This window comes from Strix uralensis, chromosome 8 (assembly GCF_047716275.1).
Source record: "Strix uralensis isolate ZFMK-TIS-50842 chromosome 8, bStrUra1, whole genome shotgun sequence".
In the NCBI taxonomy this organism is placed as follows: Eukaryota; Metazoa; Chordata; class Aves; order Strigiformes; family Strigidae; genus Strix; species Strix uralensis.
The window spans coordinates 32,354,802-32,376,033 of record NC_133979.1 but is presented as its reverse complement, the minus strand read 5'-3'; the positions used below and the strand labels follow the sequence as shown (position 1 = coordinate 32,376,033).

Here is a 21,232-nt window from a genome sequence, read left to right as displayed (position 1 = left end):
TACTCCCCAGCTTTGAAGACAATCTGAGCTGTGGCTGCTCCTTTCCTTGTGTCATCAGTGGGACTTCCACAGCCAGGAAGTGATAAGAGAACTAATCTGGTCAAAAAGTAGTACTTTTATTTCTTTTTTTTCCTCCCTGAGTTACTTTTTTGGTTAGAACAACTTCCTGAACCAGCTCCTTTGCCTGGTGATACGGACACTGTCTCAATCCAGAGGAGGAAGAAGTGTGTTGGTAGGGAGGAGGGCATAGCTGCGGTCCTGCTACGGTCACGTAAGTTGCGATGGGTGATGCACTTATCTGGGTCATGGTTTTATCGTTAGAAAGTTCATATAGGAAGGCGCTATTGGTACAAGAAGCTACCCTGTGGTTTTGATTGGCTTATGGCACTTGTGGTGAAGATAGCAATTGTTAAGGAGGGTGGCAGCAGCTCTTTTGCTATCAATACTGGCTTACGTTGATTGTGAAGCCATTTGGCTTTTTTATTTACTTTCAGCAACATTAAACAGACTACCGCTTTTAAAGAGCCACCTCTATGTCTCTATTTCTCTTCCATGCCCCCACAGAAGTAGCTGTGGTTTTATCCTCTCTCTCCTTTGCATATCCTTTCTTCTCTCTAAACTTTTTGTTGATTCATTAATTTCAAGGAATGGTCTGGGCATTGTTAGATAGGCGCTTTTGTAAATTTATTCAGCTCTAATTTAAAAATAATCAGTTGTATATTGTTATTACCTCTGCTATAATTGGAAATCTATTTCAAACTTGACTGACCTTAGTAATTACACCTTCTGATTCCCAGTCTGGATTCATTTATCATTGGATTATACCCATTTTATGTACCCAATGGACTGATATGTTATATTGGCACTTTTGATTTTGGTATCAAAAGCATCAGCACTCTTAAATGGATGCAAAAATGTGTTGAAGTGCAACACTGAATGTTTCTTTTCTCTTTTGACCACTACATATACTCATCTTTCCTGTAATAACTCTCTTTCTCCCCATGAATTTTAATCTTGACCTTCTAAGTGAAGATTAAAATGCACGTTTCAGATACTAACACTGAGCTTCATAGAGGTGTCCTTTTAATGGAGATTAAGATGTTTTCAAGTATATTTTTGTAAGACGTGATTTTGAAATTCACACCTTTGGCAGTTTGTTCCAGCCTTGATCTTACTCTTGTTATACTGGTACAGCTATTAAAGGAGCTGTTACTGTAACCTGAATTGCTGAAGGGATTCTTCTTTCACAGAGTCTTGGTTCATAAGCAAAGGCTGACGTATGTTGAAAAAGTTTGAAAATTGATTTATTTCACCTTTTTCTGTATTCTTAATTTTCAAAAGAAATAAAACCTATGTATAAATTATTAGAAAATACCTCCATGGTTTTTAAGGTGTTTACTTAATTTTGATATCAGAAATGTTCCAAGAGGGAGAGCTTTGTGAAACTGAAAGAAAAAGTAGTTTGGTGGGTGTATATTTGTGACTTTGTAAACAGTACATAAATAAATAAATTGGTTTCCAAAACCTGCTTAGTTAAATAGATTATTCTGAAAGATGAGTAAGGCCATTATGGAAATATATATAAAATATTTATATATATATATATATAAAATATATATATTAAAAATATATATATAAAGCTGTTATCCCTCTACTACATTGTGTCCTTGGTGAGCTGTTTCTCGTTCTTTGGAAAGAATAGCAGGGACAAAGGACTTTCTCATTTTTTCAAGTGGACAGAGGAAAAATTAAAGTTTTTCCACAAAGTGAGATGGGTCATAGCTCTCTGCTTTTCTACTCTGGAACACGAATCAGGATGTCAAAGAAGGTGTGGGTTTTTTTAGCTCAAGTAACCTTCAAAGTGCAAAATTGTTCTGATCCTGAAAACTTAAGTTCCCTAGTTACGGGGGGAAGTGCAGTGGTACAAAAGGAAGAGGTTTTTACATTTTTGTGTACCACGTTGGATCCATGCTTACTATACGTACAGGACAACTGAAATTGTTTAATGTATGATTAGAAGTGATAAAGTTGATACAAAAATTGCAGAATTAAAGTTTATGAAATAGAATCATAGGCAGATGAAATAATAACTTCATGAAATAGAATAATTTAGGTTGGAAGGGGCTTCTGGAGGTCATCTAATCCAGCTCCCTGTTTAAATTAAAGCAAGAGCAATTTTAGATAAGGTTGTTCCAGCACTTAACACCTTTTTGGGTAACCTGTTCCCACGTCCAACTACCCTCATAGTGATTTTTTCCCCCCCTTTAAGCTAATTGGAATTTACTTTCCAATTTAACGTCTGTTGCCTCTTGTCCTGTCACTGTGCACCATCCAGAAGAGTCCAATTCTGTCTTTTTGGCACCTTTCCATTAGGCAGTTGACAGCAATCAGGATTCCTCTAAGCTTTTTCTTTTCCAGGCTGCTCAAACTCAGTTCTGTCAGCCTCTCATTGTAGGTCACGCGCTCCTGCAGTCTGGCCAGGTTGCTGGCCTCCACTGGACTTGCTCCAGTGTGCCAGCGTCCGTCTTGCAGTGGGGAGCCCACAACTGGACCCAGTACTCCAGGTGCTGAACAGAGGGGCTGGATCACTTCCCTGGAGCTGCTGGCTAGACTCCTGCTCATCCAGCCCAGGGCGTGCTTGGCCTTCTTTCCTGTGATGGCCACACCGCTAACTTGCTTTCAGCTTTTTGCCTGCTGGGATCTCCAGGCACTTTTCTGCAAAAGTTGCTCTGTATCTGGTTAGTGTCCAGCCTGTCTTGTCACACAGGATTATTCTATTGCGGATACAGGACTTTGCACTTGCCTTTGTTGAACTTCATGAAGTCTTGCTGGTGCATTTCTCCAGCCTGTCCAGATCCCTCAGAGTAGGAGCGCTGCCCTCCAGAGCATTGACCACTTTGCCCAGTTTGGTGTGATTGGCAAACTTGCTGAGGATCCACCCTGTCCATCATCCAGGTTAAAGACTGGTGGTACTGTAGGTTTCAGTGGTAATCCCCAAGGGATGTGACTGTAACCACTTGTTACCAGACTGGGTACTGCTGATTGCTGTTCTTTCAGCCCAACAGTCCAGCTGATTTCCTGAACACCTTATTGCTCACCTACCCAGTGCCTGTCTCACCAGTCTGGCTGTAAGGAATCGGTGGGAGACTGTTGTTAATGGCCACCAGTATTCAGTGCTCCTCCATCACCTGCTAAGTCAGTCATCCTCTTGCAGTAAGCTATTGTGTTCATCAGGCTTCGTTTGCCCTTGGTAAATCTATGCTAGCTATTCCCAATCACCTTCTTGTCCCTCTTGGGCATAGGAATAGTTTCCAGGAGGACTTGCTCCATAATCCCTCATGGACTTAGACTGGCTGATCTGTAGTTGCCTGGATCCTCCTTCTTGCTCTTCTTGAAGTTGGGTGTGATGTTTGCCTTTTTTCCAGTCATGAGGAACCTCCTTCAGTGTCACGTACTTTCAAAAAGTGGTCGAGTGTGGTATCTCAGTGACATTGGCCAGCTCCCTCAGGACTCTCAGATGTATCCCATCTGGTCTCACACACTTGTGTGTTTCCAATTTCCTGAAAGCTTCCAAACCCCATCTTCTTCTGTTGAAGGTAATTCTTTACTCTAACAGACTCTGCTACTAGGCTCAGGGCTCTGGGAGGCTTGAGGGTGGACCTTACCAGTAAAAACTGGGGCAAAAAAAGGTATTTTGTGTGTCAGCCTTTTCCAGGTACTTTGTTACCAGGTCCCACTGAGAAGAGGAAGCACTTCTTCCTTAGCCTTCCTTTTGCTTCTGGTGCAGGAGTCCATCATCCCTTGTCAGTTTTGGCTCCAGCTGGATGTTGATTGTTCCTAATGCCATCCTTGCATGCACAGGCTGTGTCTCTGTGTTCCTCTTGCGTAGCCTCTCCCTGCATCTACCTTCTGTGTTCTTCTGAAGCAGAGATCAAAACTGTTTCATTTTACCCTTTCATATCTAGAAATGTGTAAAACATTGAAAATAAATTTTTTGAAGTCTTCGTTAATATACGATTCTAACCTCAGTTCCTCCTGAACAAGTAGTAAGCATTGTCAAGCTCTTGTGATAAGGGGGTAGGTCCAGTCTAAAACATAGAGTGCAAGTTGTACTGTGGTGTCAAGGAGACAGAACAGTGAGAAAAATGAACCACACAAAAAGGAGCTGTTGATATTTAGTAGCAAGGTGGTTGGATAAATATCTAACTTAATGCAGTCTGTAGATGAGTGCTTTCAATTGGAATTAATTTTATGTTTTTCTGTCAATGCATAAATCTATTTTAGAAATCATTGGACTAAACCAAAGTTTTGGAAATTGAACCATTTAAAATTAGTAGTGAGAGATCAGTGATTTCATGCATTCTTTCAATCCCTCAGTTATCTTTGAGTTTCATGTTTCTCCGTTGCTCAAGAAAAATGAGAGAGAGAGTTGTTGAGTTATAGTCTGTGCCAACACTCTGAAACAAAGTTCTTAGTTGGTTTAAACCCTCTGCGTGTGCTTGACGTTGCCTGCAGTTTCTGGACTGGTATGTGTTGTGATTTGTGCTGATGTACTTCTGTTGACTTAGCGGTACCAAGACAAAGCCCTGGTTATAGGCTCAGGTATGTCAGCTACTGGTCTAGCTTTTCGGTCTCAATAGGTCTTTGGTATCCATTTGGACTAGAAATATGATTTTTAGCATGGTTGGGAGTTCTGAGTTCGTTTCTAATATAGTAGAAAGGTATTTGAGTGGAGTTACATTTCTATGCAAAACAATGCTCAATAACTGCAGTAGTTAATGGTGAAACTGCAGTCTGCACATTTGCCTTTCAAATGTGATCTTTCATTTTACATTAGGCTACTGGCAAACTCTTAAGTAGTGAGGCTTGTTACCAATGATGGTAGACAACTCCCTGGCTTAATTGGTCAAATTCTTAGTATCTCCCATATGATTTCCAAATAGGAGAGAAAAGGTCAAAGTGCAGAAAAAAGGAAATTGAAAGGTATTTTTAAGAACCAGTAAATTGTCAGTTAGAACAGGATTTTGGTCAGTGACTGAATCTAAGTGATCTTGAAGGCCATTTGCTAAGTGGCCGAGTATGATTTCTGTTACTGTTGGGCTTACAAGTGAAGTAACTTGCTCGATGTCATATAGTAAGTCAGTGAGGAATTAAATGGATGTGAAGGTGACAGCAAAGTCCTTTCTCAGTACCTGCTATAAAACTTGCGTAGTAGTAATCCTTTTAATGTAAGGAATCAGTTTTGAGTAACTTACCCTTCATGACCAATGCCTGGTCTTTTCTTGCAGGCAAATAAATACAGTTGTCAGAATGTCTCTTAAATTTTATATATGTATATATTTATTCTTTCCTCACCAAAACTTCTCTATGGCAAGTTTTGTATTGCAAGATGTGATGGTCTGAGTTCCCAGAGGACGGTTACTTAGTAGTTATGGAATAGTCTTGAAGTTACGCTTCTTGTTAGTGATAAGCAATTCTTAAACCTCTGTACTTTCAGGGTGCTGAGCTAAGTAGCTGTACTTTCAGTTCAAGTATAGCTGACCTTTCTGATCAGGTCATGTCTGTTGTATGTACCTTAAGACACACAACCAGATTTTTTTGGGGTAGGAAGCGTGTTGCAGGTGCTGATCTGTTGCAGTTCTCCGTGCATTTGATAGGCTGCCCTTATTTTTCCTATTGGAAAGAAAAGGGGTGAGTTAAGGCTTTGTCCGAGAATCTTATTCTAAGGATTGACTGTTAGTGTGAACTAATTGTTTAGTTAATTTTGACAATCTTTAGTACAGTTTAGGGAAATAGATCCTTTTATTGTAAATTGGTTTCTATCTTAACTAGAAATGCATCTTCCCCCCGCCATGTTTTATTTAAAAAATAGTTTCATTGAAATACACTGCTCTTCTATTCAGTATAGTTAATCATGTAGTGTTACGGCCTTACAGCGGTATAATAGTGGCATGTCTCCAGGTATTTCTGAATGTTTTGATCATAAACTCTATAGCAATATGCACTTTCTGAAATTTCTCCAGTGGAAAACAGTTCAGAGTAATTCAATATAGATATTTTGACTTGATTACTGCACTTCATGGAGATCTAGTCTCATTATCCACTATTTCAGCATAATAAGTAAGATGGTTCTAATTTGTGCTTCTATTGTATATACAAACTATGATGGTATTTTTTTCTGAAATTAGACAAAGTGATTTTGCTGAGACCCACAGATTTGTTCCAGTACAGATGTTTGTGTTGTGTACACATATTGTATACACATATTTGTATTTTTCTAACAAATAAGTTACAATAAAAAAGTAGTTATATTATTTTTTTCTTTTTGTTGTCTAACTCTGTATTCCCCTCCCAAAATTTTAACGTAGGATGAAGGCTCTGCTTTACCTTGAAAGTTCTCAGGCCTTTGCAGGCAAATCAGTGTGAAAATAAAATGCAAATAATCTTCATCTACTGCATTGTCTTTGTGTGTGTGTATTTAGATACAAAATACAAGATCCAGAATTTTAATTTAGAAGTAGGTTAACTGAGAGAGTGGAGAAATGAGAGTTGGGGGTGTTCAGCTGGACAAGAGAAGGCTCCTGGCAGACCTTAGAGCGGCTTCCCAGTGCTTAAAGGGGGCTACAGGAAAGCTGGGGAGGGACTCTTGATCAGGGGGTGTAGGGGGGACAGGACGAGGGGTAACGGTTTTAAACTAAGGGAGGGTAGATTTAGATTAGATATAAGCAAGAAATACTTCAGGATGAGTGTGATGAAACACTGGCACAGGTTTCCCAGAAGGGTTGTGGCTGCCCCCTCCCTGGAAGGGTTCAAGGCCAGGCTGGACGGGGCTTTGAGCAACCTGGGCTAGTGGAAGGTGTCCCTGCCCATGGCAGCGGTGTTGGAGCTGGATGAGCTTTAAGTTCCCTTCCAGTCCAAACCAGTCTATGATTCATTCTATGAAATTCAGTAACTGGCTAAACTTTTAAAATAAGCTTGCAAAAATAATTTGGAGTCTTTTTCTTTGTACTTAAATAAAGTGATGGCATATTTCTCTTTATTAAGAGCCTGAATGCTACAAACATACATTTTTTTCATAGGAGCCTGATTTTTTTTTTTTAGATGTTAATGAGAAACAGATGCTAGATTATATGATTTAGACTGAGCCATCTGAAATACATGTGGCAAAAAAAGGATTTTTTTTTTTTTTTTTTTTCCATTCTGTGAACCCTTTGCTTTATATTGTTCCACTGGTGTATACTTTCATTATTTGCTGCTATTTTGAAGAGAGCTCTCACAAGTAACTTCTTGGTGGCAGTGCTGCATAAGCTGTCGCAGTCCTAGCTGCTTGTTTTTGTCTGTGTTCTGTGTGTTATTGTGCTAACATGGGTGCTTGTGTAGTCAAGTGTTGAACTGGTTGAAGAAATGCTCTAATCCTCCTTTCTTTCTCTGGGGTTAGTTGTCAGTCACTTAGGCTGTCCAGCCTCTTTCCGTGTGTGACTGCTGGGATACTTGTGAAATCTTGGCAGAGGGGGTGGGAAGAGTTGCAGTTTTTTAGGCAGTGCTTCACCTTTATAACATCTTCAAGATTTTGCTGAAATCTGTAGCTTGTAAGTATCAATATTTTCAGCTTGAATTTAAGTGTTTGTGAGCATTGGAGTGCAAAACAGCAATGGAGTTGAAAGAGCACTTTTTGTATGTGCCAGCAGCTGGTCTGGGAGTGAAACTTGAATTGCAACTCAGATCAGGTGCTGCAGTGAAGAGATTTTAGCCCTTGGAGTTATTAGTCCTTTCTGTTCATGTAGGCAGTTTGTGTTTGTAGATGTACACGTCTATCAAAAAGGTATTTTTGTTTCTGTTATGCTTGGTCCTAATTGTTGATAATTAGTGTTGGCAATATAAACTTCCAAGGAATTGGAAACTGCTGGCTAGAATTCTTCTTGGAGATGTGTTCAACGATTTTGAGGAACCAAGAGTAAGGAATTAAAGTGACTAAGGGCACTGTTACTATCAGAAACTGATGTTTACATTGTTTTGAATGTTAATTGTTACTGTTTATTGCCATAGGGATGTATAAAAACTGTGAGGGGCAGGGGAAAGAGTTGATCAAAATGTCCAGGGGCATACTTGTCAAGCCCCGGAAGAGTAGCGTGAAGTTGGAAGTTCCCCACAGTTATGAGTGCTAATTTGCCTTTGACACTCATAGCTTCCCTTTTCTGATACTTCTTTTCTTTCATCGTATTGCGACATCAGAAAGTGAGACTGACTATAAAGGGGTCAGACTGAAGTGTTGTTTAGTATCTAGCTTTTGGTAGTAGCCAGAGAAATCAAAGGGTATATCATAAGACAAATACAAGTGATCCTTGTTCCAGCAAACCCTCCCAGTTTCTCTCCTTGGCCTCTATGATTCTGCTTTTTGTTCTTTCTGGTCATAAGTGAACTCCTGAGGTCTTATGGAAAAAGTAGTTGCCTTATTCTGTACATTTCCCACAACATTCATGTGAGGTGCCATAATAAGATTATATTCCTACACTGTGTAGATGTGTGGTTAGTATCATCTGTTTTGCTGGGGCTTCTGAACAGCCGACTTGATTTTGCACTGTTAGGGCTTGGGTGCTTTGTTGGGCTGCTTGTAGACTCAGCTTTGCCTTGGATGTGTGGTGGAGTGCTGGTGCTCGTCTGGGTTGCACTTCGTATTCTGGGTTTGGATTCCTTGTATTGTAAGTGGTTTCCTTATTCCATGGGTCTGGGTCTGGTGGTGCCAGCTTCACCCCTTCCAGTGGTTTGGCTCTGAGGTGCTTTGGGGTAGCTGCAGTCTCTGAACTGCCCGTTTGTCTCTTTGGCAGCTTGTACTGTGTTTAGGGACTTCATAATTTAACGCTCTCCCTTAATGGAGACCAAGGTAGTGTGCTGAAAATACTCTTGTGGAAGGGGGTATACTTATTTAACTACTTAATAGAGCATGACCTTCTATACTTATTCACATTTCTGTGAATTTTATATTTTAAATCAGTTGCCTGTGACTTCCTCCCTTTGCTTACAGAAGTAAAAATGTTTTGTGGAAGTATTTAGTATGTAAACATATGTAAACAGGCTTTCGTATCTGCATTTAATAACAGCCATGTATCAATTGTGCTGAAACCAGTAGTACACCATGCTTATATTTGTGAAGCTATCTTAAACGTTGAGAGGCTGTGATTTTTAAAGGAAAAAAAAAAAGTCATAGCACTTGCAGATACAGCTTTTTGGCTTCTCAGGATTTCTTGTTTTATGCAAGCAGGTAAATTTATCAAATTAGAAATAGGATATAACACTTAAAATTCAAGCTACTCTGGATAGCCTGTCTCAACAAACGCTGGTTTTGTTCATAGCTGTTGGGTAATGTTAGACAAGATGATTGCATCAAGAAAATTAATGAGAGTTCTGTCATAGCTTTTTGCAAGATTCTTTCAGTTACACTTGGTGATGATATGAGCAACTATATTGTATTATTTTAAATAACTTTTCCCCAGTGAGACCTTATTCTGTGATTATATATAGACTGGTCTAGATTAGCCTGAGGTTTACACCAGTTATAGTCAATGAGAGTCATTCAATGTGAAGGTGCATAAGAGCTAGATGATTGTGATCTGGTCAACAAGCTAAATTTATTTATTTAAAAAAAATAAAAATTGAGCTGTTTTTCTTTGAGTCCGGTGATAGTCTCACCATAAGATGGATATAAAAAGTCTTTTTGTCATCATGTTTTTAATATAGAATTTATCCTTTAAAGCAATTCTACTTACCAGATTTGATTACTGGAAAAAAGCTGCAAAAGCAAACCAAAAACTTTCTGTGGCAGCCCCAGATTAATTTATCTATTGAAAACCTTTCTTTCTTGTAATCATTGTTTAAAGGTGGCTTTTTAATGAGTCTTTTCTGTAATACCTTGAGACGTACTTGTTAAATGTTTCAAGGAATTTTTAAAACAAGAATGTAAAATAGAGTGATTGAAAGATTATACCTGTCTTGTGATTACATGGGGTTTAATTTTTTTTTTTTTAGTTTTTTCTTTAATCCTGTAGGAAGAAAAATAATTTTTGATCATTATGGATGTCTGGGACGTAAAGAAGAGAAAATGTTTCTTGGAAAAGGGGCATGTGTGTTCTCTTTCCCATTCCCCTCTTCAGGAAGTCTGTGGAGGAAATAGTTTAAGAAGTACTTAAGCTTTCCAGGGCTTGGTGTGAAAAATGCTGTGGAAGGGAACATTATGCATAGTATTTTCTGAAAATCAAGGTCACAGGCAGTCTGCCAGTGTGAGATTATATATGCACATGCACACACCATCCTTGGGTTAGAATTTGAAGGTAATTTCAGTAATGCAACAGAAACATCTTTCTTTGTGTGATTTCCGCCCCCCCCCCCCCCCCCCCCCCCTGATACTTGATCATACAGCTTTGACGGATACTTCCTTCAGGTCAAGTAAATTTTTGCCAGAATTATAAAATGTTCTTAATGGTTTATGAAGTGAATGAGCAGGCTTTTGTATACAGGTTAGTTGATTTTTTTCATACTACCTTTCCAAGGAGTAGTTCTTCCCTGAATTACAGAGTGGATTTGGAATAATCTGATTAGTAGAGTTGGTCACACAGAGAAATCTTCACAAAGAACACTCAGTAATTAAAAAAATCTATTTCATTTAAGGAAAATATGCGTTATTTCTTGGTATGTGTCTTTCAGAAACTTTAATATACACATTTCATACCAGTTCCTAGAAGAGTTTAGGTGCTTTGGAAAACTTCTGCGTGTTGAGGCCAAACCTTGTTTTTCTCCTCCTGATCAATGACATGAGCAGATTGTTTTGATTCTTCAGACTTTAAATGGAAAAAGCAGATAGTGAAGGCAAGACTTTTAAATTTTTTTTATTCTAATGTGATTAGGGGGGGAGAGAGTGGTGTATTAGTACCGAGTACATACTGACTTGTTCTTACTAATGGAAGATAATTTTTCTATTAAGGAAACAGTTTTATTGTCTTTTATGAATTTCTGTTCTCCATTTTCTAAAACCTATCAAGGCCTTTGAAATTAGCAGTAGAGCTGCACTGCAGAACATATTTATAAGAACTTGCCCTAGGAACGTGGGATGCCAGCAGATTAGTTCTGGGATGCAGAGGGCGTTAAGAATTTGCTGGTCAAATAAAAATTAGAATGTTAGTTGAATGAGTACAGTTCATGACACTTAGGACTAAGAGAGGCAATAGTTACAAAGCCAAAGCTATTTCGTGTGGCTTTTAATTGTCATGTACACCTTCCTATATTTCTCAATTTCAAGCAGTTATCTTTCAGGAGGTTTCACTTTCAGTTAATCTTGGTCTTCAAAATAACTGATTTCTCCCTCCATCTTTTCATGTTATATCTAAATATTTATATCTTCAGTAACGTATGTGGAAGTATTTATTTTAACAAGAAGCTTGGTTTCGTTTCATATTATAAAGGAGATGTTTTTCTTCCTTATAAAGTATAGGGTGCACTGTTGAAACTGTACAGTTTTGATAAAAAAGCAGTAGGAGTCTAGATGGCTGTCAAATCAAAACTCATAGTCCTTGCGATTTTGGAAAATCTGTAACTGAATAATACAAAAAAAGTCTGGTGTGGTTATTCATTTATGACTCATGATTGCCTTTGACAACTACTAGAATGAAAGATTTAAGATTAAGAAAAATATCTTAAGAAAATGAGATTAGAAGAGAGCGTGAAACATTATCTGGTCTGTCCCACAGTGCAGTGCTGGACTGGCTACAATTTTAACAGTTTTTGAGAAATATTATGAGAAATAGCAATCTCATTGTCTATGGTTGGTAGTATATAGGTAGCTTCTGTGGTTAAGAACAAAACATTGTGATTTCAAGTTAAATCTGCAAAACCTAATATTCCCAAAATACATGTTGCAAATCTCAAGATAACAATTGCCATAACTTAACAATTCTGGCTTTGAGGAACAAGGATTTTACTAAGTCTGAAGGTAGTCAGTGCCAGGCAATGAATCACGATTTCTTGTGTGTTTCCCTGATGTCGGAAGTGACGCTTTATAAGGCACTTGTTTGGCAAGGAGAAAGGTTGGCACCCAGGGTTGCTACTGCATTGTATCCTACTGCTGTCCCGTATGGTCTCTTTCGCTTTACGTCATGTAATTCTTACTGAAAATAATAGCTTGTGGAGAAAATACCTGGTTGAAATATTCAGTATATTTAATGGAGAGAGATTGTTCCATTAGCTAAATTAGACCAATGCTGTTATTTTTACTGTTAAGGAATAAACCTTGAAATAATCTCTTTAAAACAATGGTTGTCTTATGCACTGCTTTCCTCTGGAATACAGGTCATTATATTTTTGAGTAAGTGGGCATACAGTTCAGTAAATGGGCTGGTGCTCAGTTTCAGTTTGAATGCTGCTTGCAAGCATCATGTAGCAATGAAAAAAAAATAGGAAACCCAAGTTTGTCAAACTCCAACTATGAAAAATGAGATACTCTTTGTCACTATTTTATATTTTCCAAAGTTAAAAATTAATTACTGCCTCAAGAAGTTGAAGTGTTTAGTTGATGACAGGGAAACAGCGTGAAGGTGTACTAGAGTTGCTTTATTTGCATTGTTTGTTTTATCCTTGAGGCAGAATGAGCTACAGCATTTAAACTAGTTTGAAATTCTGGCAGGCTATTTTGCCAGAACTTGATGTGTAAGTGTGGTGGGGTTTTTTTGGTTGTTTTTTTTTTTTTTAGATAAGATAACACATGAAGACTGATGACACCTAGAGTAGTAGGAGCCTTCTTATTTACACTTACTTCTAAGTTGTACTTTTTGGAAGGGGTTAGGGAGGAGAAAGATTTTTTTTTTTTTTTTTTTTTTCTTTTAATGGGCAGAAGATAAAACGTATTTCTTTAAATTGGTTAAACACTAATTGGATTAGCTAGCATTGATTATGCTTGTAAACAGCCTAAATTAACACGTGTCAGCAAGAGGCAGGTATGCTGCTGTAATCTGTTCTTCAGCTGATCTCTCTTATGCCACTACTGTGTGTGGACAAATCTCAGGCCTGAATAATTATTAAAACGAATGATCCCAAACCTTATTCTTAACTCAGTTTTGTCTAGGGTGTAGCTTGTCCTCCATGACTCTTATTTGCTCAAACAAAAAAAACCAAGCAAAAAAAAAAGGAAGTATTCAACTTGATGAGAGGCTACCTTTGTAGCTAGCAGCTTACCTGATAGCCTTGCACTTATCTGGACAGACATTTCATCTAGTGTTCATGATGCTTCTTCCACCCAATATTTAAATTTTAGGCGTGCAGATCAGTGGGTTTGTTTTTTTTTAAATTTGCTTCTCCTCTTCCTTCATGCCTTTGGCTTGCAATGATTGATGATCTCTGCTGAAGAGGAGAGATGGTGCTTCTCTGTTTGGCTGTAAATGTCAGCTGCTTCCTTGCCTCACTCATACTCCACCGCATGCCTACTATTCCTCTTGAAGGGTTATTCACCCTGGTGATTTTAAAGTTGAGATAAATAAAACCAGTGTTTTTCCCCCGAGCAACTACAAACTGAATCTTTGTAATGTTTAAGTGGTTCAGTGACTTATACGTAATCCAGAGATTCAAGTCAGGAAAGGTATTTCTTTCCTTTATTATAAATAGCTCTGTATTCATAATGTGATGTGTTTAAAAAGTGCTAGTTAGAATTTATTTGAGGAGATGTGGATTTTTTTGAAGGAGAGCAGACATTTTCTTGTTTATGTAGTTCTCTCTTGATTCTGTTTTCCTTAAATTGTTATTCCTTGGCTATAAGATTGACGTGTAAAAACAGTCTGCAAAACACTCTGTATCTAGGCACCCCGTACAACAGTTAAAAACAGTTTGCTGTCCATGAACAGACTAATTATTTGCTCTTGCCTACATAGTAGACTGCTTTCACAGAGGAGAGAGTGTTGACAAAATAAGCCACATAATTACTTTCTAGTTGTGGGGATTTTTTGTTCGTTGTTTTTTGGTTTTCTTTGGAAAGACTTTTGTTCTTAACATTGTTTTCTTGGAAATCGGAAGGATTTTTATATATGTATGTCTTTTAAAATATATACAGCAGTCATCTCTCTGTATTAGGTTGATTTTAATCTTGGGAAACTATCAGCAAACCAAGTAAATGCTTGCTTGCTTGCTTGTTTGTTTTGCCCAGATGTGCTTTACATAGTTTTTCACCACCAGAGATAAGACACTGGCAAACAATTTATGGGTAATAAAACAGTAGTTAGTATGAACATAGAGGCTTAGCTTCTTATATAAAGATTACACAAAGAGAAGTTGAGATTAAGGATGCTGCTGTTGTCAGTGAGATTTAAGCAAATTGATTTTATGACACCTAGGATTTTCTTCTGCATATGTGTCCACTCAGTCAATAGAGAGAAAGGTTTTGGGGAAGACTGTTAGCTGTACTGCTTCAACATACAATATAATAAGGAATTTTATAAGGTTGCTTAGTCTTCCACTGAAAAAGCATTGAAAAGGTAAAGCTTTGTGTGTTTGAAGCATTTGTTAGCTTTCTGGGGAAGGTATGCTTCTCATTAATGTTAGCAAGCACATAGGGGTGAGAGCTTTGTACGCCTCATCAAAGTTAGCAAGCTCATGGGGCAAGAGCTATAGTAACACATAGTTTTGACACAGTTCTTAAAAGTAAGATGCTGTGGTGGAGAGGCTCAGTTATGTGTGCGTTTGTGTGTGTGTAACTGTCAGTGTCTGTCCAGTTTCCTGTTCCCTAAGCAGCAAGTTAGAATGTCACGACATCACTTCAGTAAACTAGAAATCTGAGTCACATAGCATCTGTGATTTCAAGTTCAGTTAACTTAATGCTCTTTTTGCTGACATGCATTGTATTGTGTAGCTCAAAAAAAGGGAATAAATCGTGCTTTCCAGTGTATATTTGTACTGCAGACATCTGTTAGCAGAAGAATTTCTGCATAGCTGTACTGGACCTTCCTCTTCAGAAAGGTCCCAGAGATTCCCTTGAGGAACCTCAGTTCTGAAAATAGGTAGAACTTATTTACCAGTATCTTATTTGGGGTTTGAGATCATCAGGCAAACTATATGGCTTTGAAAGCCTTGTCTTTAATACAGGACCCGATCTTGTTTGTCTGGATTAAAAAAAAGTACAAATTAGCCTGCTCTTGATTGCCTTCTTTCAAGAAGGCAAGAAGCTTCCTTTTAAAACATTTTTCTTGTTGCTTACTGAAAAATAATAGATCAATATTTACCTTGCTTGTTGTCTTTTCATAGCTTTACATTTTATCAATTTTGTTGGTTTTTGTTGGTTATAATGCTGAAACAAAAGAATTTTTTTTTTCCTCTGAACCAACAATGAACTTGAACAGTAATTTTGAAATATTTGTTGAACATAAACTAGAAGTAAACCTCAGAATATCTGCTACCTGCTTCAGAAGACTGATTTGCATAAAAATTGGTAGTTACTTCTGGGGACCAGTTCGATGAGGAAGTTTTTGAATCTAATCAGGTCTGCAAAGCAGCTTCCTTCTGGAAAGTCAGTGGCTCTACCTTTGATTCTTTTTCTCCTGTGTTAGTGACTGTGTGTTGCCAGCAGTGCCCTGTCCTGAGCTACTCTGCCCAGCAATCCCATGGACATACACCACTACCTGGGTACTTAGTTGTGTTCCTGGATGTGATGTGGTTTTTTTGCAAGTCTGGGTTCAATACGAAACACATGGAAGAGTTAGGGAGGGAAATAAATAGGAACATTTCTGTCCTGTGTCCTTGACTCTGATTCTGTGCTGAATCTACCTGGTTCTTTCAGGGTTGCTGTTCTCCAGCTTCTCTCGCTCTTCAGCCACTTACGCTACATTATAAAGGGAGCTGCAGTGAACCTGGGATGCCTTTCTGGAATGAAGTGGGGAAGCTGCTAGGTTTTGGCCTCCTGAAGCTTAGTACTGTACATGTGTGTAGTAAGTTCTGGTCGCTGGCCCCAAAACACCTATATTCCAAGGAGCATGGCTCAGGTAGCTTTTATCTGGGACTCTGTATAAGCAAAACACTGGGAACTGAAGTGCAGCAGAGATATTAAGTGATTTGACCAAAACTACACAATAAACCTCGCAGAGAAAAGCAACAGATGTTCTTCAGTTGTTGTCATATCCCTACAGCTTAAGGTATTTTTCTGAGCAAGATCCACTCCCCTCGCTCCTTTTTAAAACTAGGTACATCTGATTAATTACTCTGTATCTCCAAAATCCTTTGGTCTGAAAATCTGTTTGTTGGAAAGTTTTTTTCTGAAATTGTGACTTTTAAAAATGTTAATACTTTTATCATATTAGGCTTTATTTAGCTGAGTTTAAGAAAAATTTCCTCCTGTGTCTTTGTTGCTGGGTTTCTGAATGTTTTTTCTGTGTGGTCAAAATTCCTTCTCTATAGGAAAGAGCATGATTGTTCAAGATAATTCTTTTGTAGAAATTACTTCTTGTGGTAGTAGTACATACTTCCCAGTGTTTCTTACTGCAAAGGGAACTTTGAAAGCACAATTTGTTGTTGCCTTTCTGAAGACGTTGTTGGAAGAGCAGTTCTGACTCTTGGCTCTGGTGATTTGGGAAGTTACCATCTGGTCTGAGGTGTCAACCCTTGGAGCAGTGTTGGCAGAACAGAAGGTGTATTTGCACCTTGGCCACATTTGTTCATTTGGCACTAAACTGCACTAGCAGCTTAAACTAAGCTGCTGGCCTTCATGCAGAAGTAGCTGAGGTGCACTACGTTTGTTGACTTCTCTGTCCCTGTCAGCTCCTCTCTGCTGGTTACTGTCCTCTCAGTATTTTTAAACTGATAGAGCAAATGCTAAACCTCTTTCAACAGTATTGTGAGACAGCATTCAGCTCCAGGATTGTCTGCTGCTAACTTCAGGGAGTAGACTTAACACGATTGTAGACTGTACAACTGCCTATATGTTCTGACTAATGCAATCAAGCATAAATTCTTACATTCTTAACTTTCAGCTTTTCATCAGGAAGGATGATCAAAAAAATGAGACTTGTTTATGAGTTTAGTAGTAGGGGTCTCTTCTCAGATATTGTACATGTCTAATAGGTGACACTGTCATTTGTTCTTTACCTTTTGCAGGAAAAAGGGGAGTCCAAGTGCATAAGTCAGTAATGAGTAAAAAAGGAGTAAGTCCTCATTAGGACTAAAGCTAACTACAAAAGGGAAATGACATAACCATCTACTGACTGGAGGTGACTGGAAAGTCCAGAATGAACATGTCTCTCTTCTTGTTAATAAAGAATAAAAAAAATGCTTCTGATGTTCCACTCCTTCCCTTCCCCAAATAACCTTAATGCATGATTCTTTCAGAGAGGCTTTTATTCTTTTTACTGCTTTTCCTCAGAAGTGCTTAGCTGAAGTATTAGATCATGTGCCTTTATAACGTAAAAATAGAAACTTTTTCCTTCTAAGTAGCTTACTACTTAATATGGTGTAAATTCCCATAATCTTCGTGAGACAGTTATATTCTTAAACTCTGACATGAACTTCACTCAGGTTGTTTAATTTGAAAAATGTCTTGATCGTGATTTTTGGTGCATAGTTTGTCTCTGGCATTATTTTTCATCAAAGAGTGATTGTAAAATATTGTGTATAAAGCTTTTGCTTTCTAAATAGCATGTGACTAGAATGGAAGAAGAAATGAACAGTCTGTTCACTCTGAGATTTTCAGTTTTAGTGCGCACATTTTCCATAAATGACGTAGAGCACTGCTATTAATTGTCATATGGCAAGTTCTTTAGCATGGCCATCAAGAAGTTGTTGTAGCAGCAGACTTGAGCAGTTTGTAGACTGTTCTTGTAACTGTGTGTGAGCTTGAGAGGGTAGAACTGTATTCTTCTGGTTGAGGCATTTGCTTGCTGAATGTCTGACCTGTTTGTGTTCATGTTTTACTACTAAACTGAAACTAATGTGACATTGTTTTGACTGAAATGGGATAGATGGCATTCACGTGAGTAACACTGATGGCAGGGTGGAGCAGGCTATAATGAAAAGCTGGAATTAAGGGTTCTGGGGTGGTAATTTATTCAGCTAACACAGTTGTGTATGGAAAAAGGTATGCATCTGCACTGGATGTGGTGGTTTAAACTGATTGTAAAGGCAAGCTTGGAGTACACTCTTAAGGACATTAAAGGTCTTGCAACTCAAATGTAATTGCAGGAATGTCTATGGTATGGTTTTAAGTATCTGATCTGAATGAGAAGCTCCTTCCACTTATCTAATGTTTATAATATTTCCTTTGTCTTTCAGATGAAAATTTAGGAAGTAGGAATTCTCTTAAACTGCCTTTATCCACATAGGGCAAGAACAAATATTTTGTACATGGGTATGCTTCTCCAGTTGTATTATCATATTTTTATTTGGCTATGAAAATGCTATATTTTCACTGGTTTTGTTATTAAAATATTGCTACAAAAAACTTTGTAGTTCACAGTGTGCCTGTCAGTTCCTACTTTGTTGCAGAAAGAACTGGTGATATGCTAATGTTAGCAGCTTACATTTGTCTTTGATAATTAATATAGTAGAATCACCTTACATTGAAATTCCTGTGTTACTATCTCATAAGTAAGCATGAAAGGTAAACTTAAATAGACTAAAACACACAAAAAATGTCAAAATAGCATATTTTGTGATCCTTCCTTTCTGCAAATGTGCTAGAAGTAGTGATGAGGCTTCATCTTTGTCATCTTCAGTAAGTCCAGCAATAGTAGGTATGGGTGGGAGGGGGAGAGGCTTCTGGTAGGCTAGGTCTTTGCTCCTGATGTGAGTGACAGTCATCCTCTGCTGTTCTCTCCAGTGGTGGTGTAACTGCAGAGCTAATGATTACTCAGGATATGCTGTATTTGGGGAGCATAATTTTATGTCCTTTCATTGCCTTTGAAGAGTTCTGTAATAGTGGACCTTCACTTTTATATTGAGGATTTACTTTGTAATTGATATTCATTTTGACCTAGACTTGCAAATAATACACAAGGTCTTCAGCAACATTTTTACAACATGGTATTTGTTAAAAAATACATGAAGCTAATAAACTGTTTGTAACATACTTAAAACCTTGTATATTAAAACTTTGTCTTTCTGTTACCAGAAAGATCTTTAAAGCAACAATGCTTTAAAAAAAATGAAAATTTATTCCAGCGGTGAATCCATTTACCTAGGCTTGGGTGGAGCTCAGATTACATCATCTGTCTGAAAAATATTCATGCTTAGTCTGGAGCTGTGAAAGACAACCAAGAGTGCTAAACTGCTAATCCAAATTAGTAATCTCTCTCTGAATATTATAGCTGTTGTTTAGTGGCTTTTTGATAATGTACAGCATATAAACTTGTTAGAAGATTCACAAGCCATTTACCTAAAGAACTTGAGTTCTTTAGTTATTCTGGGAGTTCTACATATAACGCCCTCACTAGGTTGATGGGTAAAATTGTGGCTAGGTTAGGGAGAGGGAAAATCTGTTTGCAGAGTTGCATGTATGAATGGTTATGACGAGCCAAGTCTTTGAGAGAGCAAAAGCATGTTGACTGTAGTTTCAAAAGTGATAGAAAATATTTTTGTATTGAAAGTAGTCTAGTTCCCACACTTGTTTTTCAGTCCAAAGTTGCTAAACTGCCTCTTGTGGCTAGCATGTTAAGTAATGCCAGTTCAGGATGATGGAGAACATGCATGTCTTTTAAAGTGCTGTCTTTGTGGTTCCCTAAAGCTAGACCTACATTTGCATTCTTTTCTTGATCGCTTGGTGTTTTGGAGCTGTAACTGAGAAGCAAGCGTGGCACAGGTCTGTGCCTTGGTACTGCTGTGGAAGGCAATGTGAAGCTAAACCTCTCCTTGTTCACCAGTCACAACAGACGTTTGGTTGAGCTACCCCTCTTGGGGCGCTTTCCAGCCTTGCAAAGCCGACAATAGCAGTTTGTTTCCCCCTGTGCTATATGTGACTCTTCCAAACTCTGAGTCTTAAGCACAATAAATCCCAGCACTCCGCCAGAGTAGTATTGTTCAGGAAACTGAAATGAAAATTGACTGTATCTGGAAGTGTATACCATTTATAAAGTCTATCTGAAAATATATTTTCTCTTTTTGAACACAGAAAATATGAAAACATAGATCCATTTAAAATATAAAGTCTAATACACAGTGTTCTTCATTCTAGCTCTTCATTCCCTAAGGAATCAAGGAAGACATTCTGAATTAACATAGATGATACTGACTTTATTTGGTGGATACCTACAGTAGCTGTCCCCATTCTGAAGGAATGGGTTTGGTTCTGTATTTTTATATGAACTTATTTTGCCCTTTTTTTTTCCTAGATTTGGTTTTTGCTGTGCAGACAAGGGAAAACTTGTTCTCAGTTTCCATAATATTTATAGATTTGTTGGGGGTGTTTGGGGGTTTTTTGTGGTTTTTTTAAGTGGCATGGTTAATTTTAACTCTGTCGCAGGTGGTTTCAGAGAAATTTGATGAGAAGGATGTGACTGTGGTTTAGTAACACCTCTGACTTCATCACCTATAGATATAAAGAATAATAAAAACATAACATAATTGATTGCTAAATACGTTTTCATGTAGAAAGCATATACTTTGATATGCAGTTTTTGGAAAATTAATCTTCAGGTGTGTGACACGCTGGGTAAGAAATATACCTGTATAAGAGAGAACAAAGGCAGGAATTAGGGAGGTAGAGGAAGCAGACTCTGGAAGATTAAGAATAGGGAAGTGGAAATTCCAAGGTGAACTTCCTCATGTGTTATCTATACACATAGGTTATAGCCACTGCTGTTAAGTCATAAGATTTTTAAACACACACCTTAAAAATCATACTTGATATTTAAAAAAAGATTCCTTATGCCAATGAAATGAGAGATTGAGGAATACATACATTCATATAACTTTAATATTCCACAATAACTTCACATAACACCTATGAACATATTGTTTACAGCTTCAAAACTAGTTATTTAATATTTTTCCTTCTTTGTTAGGTTCTTGTGGCAGGAGGAGAATACTGACCTGAGATGGAAGTCAAAACATCATTTAGCAAAGCCAGTAGGATTCCTGAAAATGTATCTACGTTAATTAATGAAGACTTTGTCTTGGTTCATCAGCAATCTGAGGACACTCCTGGAAAAGATGAAAAACCTCAGCTAAAGGTTTGCTATTGCTTTATTTTAAATGTGTAGTAGGATTTGTATTGATAAAAAGA

General features: G+C 37.9%; 1 protein-coding gene across 10 annotated transcripts in view; it reads left to right on the top strand.

The window, feature by feature from the left end:
* Positions 1-21,232, top strand: part of RABGAP1L (RAB GTPase activating protein 1 like) — a 263,849-nt gene that overhangs the window by 1,829 nt on the left and 240,788 nt on the right. For 8 of the 10 annotated variants that reach the window (XM_074877053.1, XM_074877048.1, XM_074877054.1 and 5 more), the window contains one exon: positions 21,012-21,179. In XM_074877053.1, coding sequence (XP_074733154.1) covers positions 21,045-21,179 — 135 coding nt within the window. In that variant the 5' untranslated portion in view covers positions 21,012-21,044. Of the gene's footprint in view, positions 1-141; positions 272-18,315; positions 18,362-21,011; positions 21,180-21,232 lie in introns of those variants that run through there. The other 2 variants (XM_074877049.1, XM_074877051.1) reach the window with 2 other exon arrangements.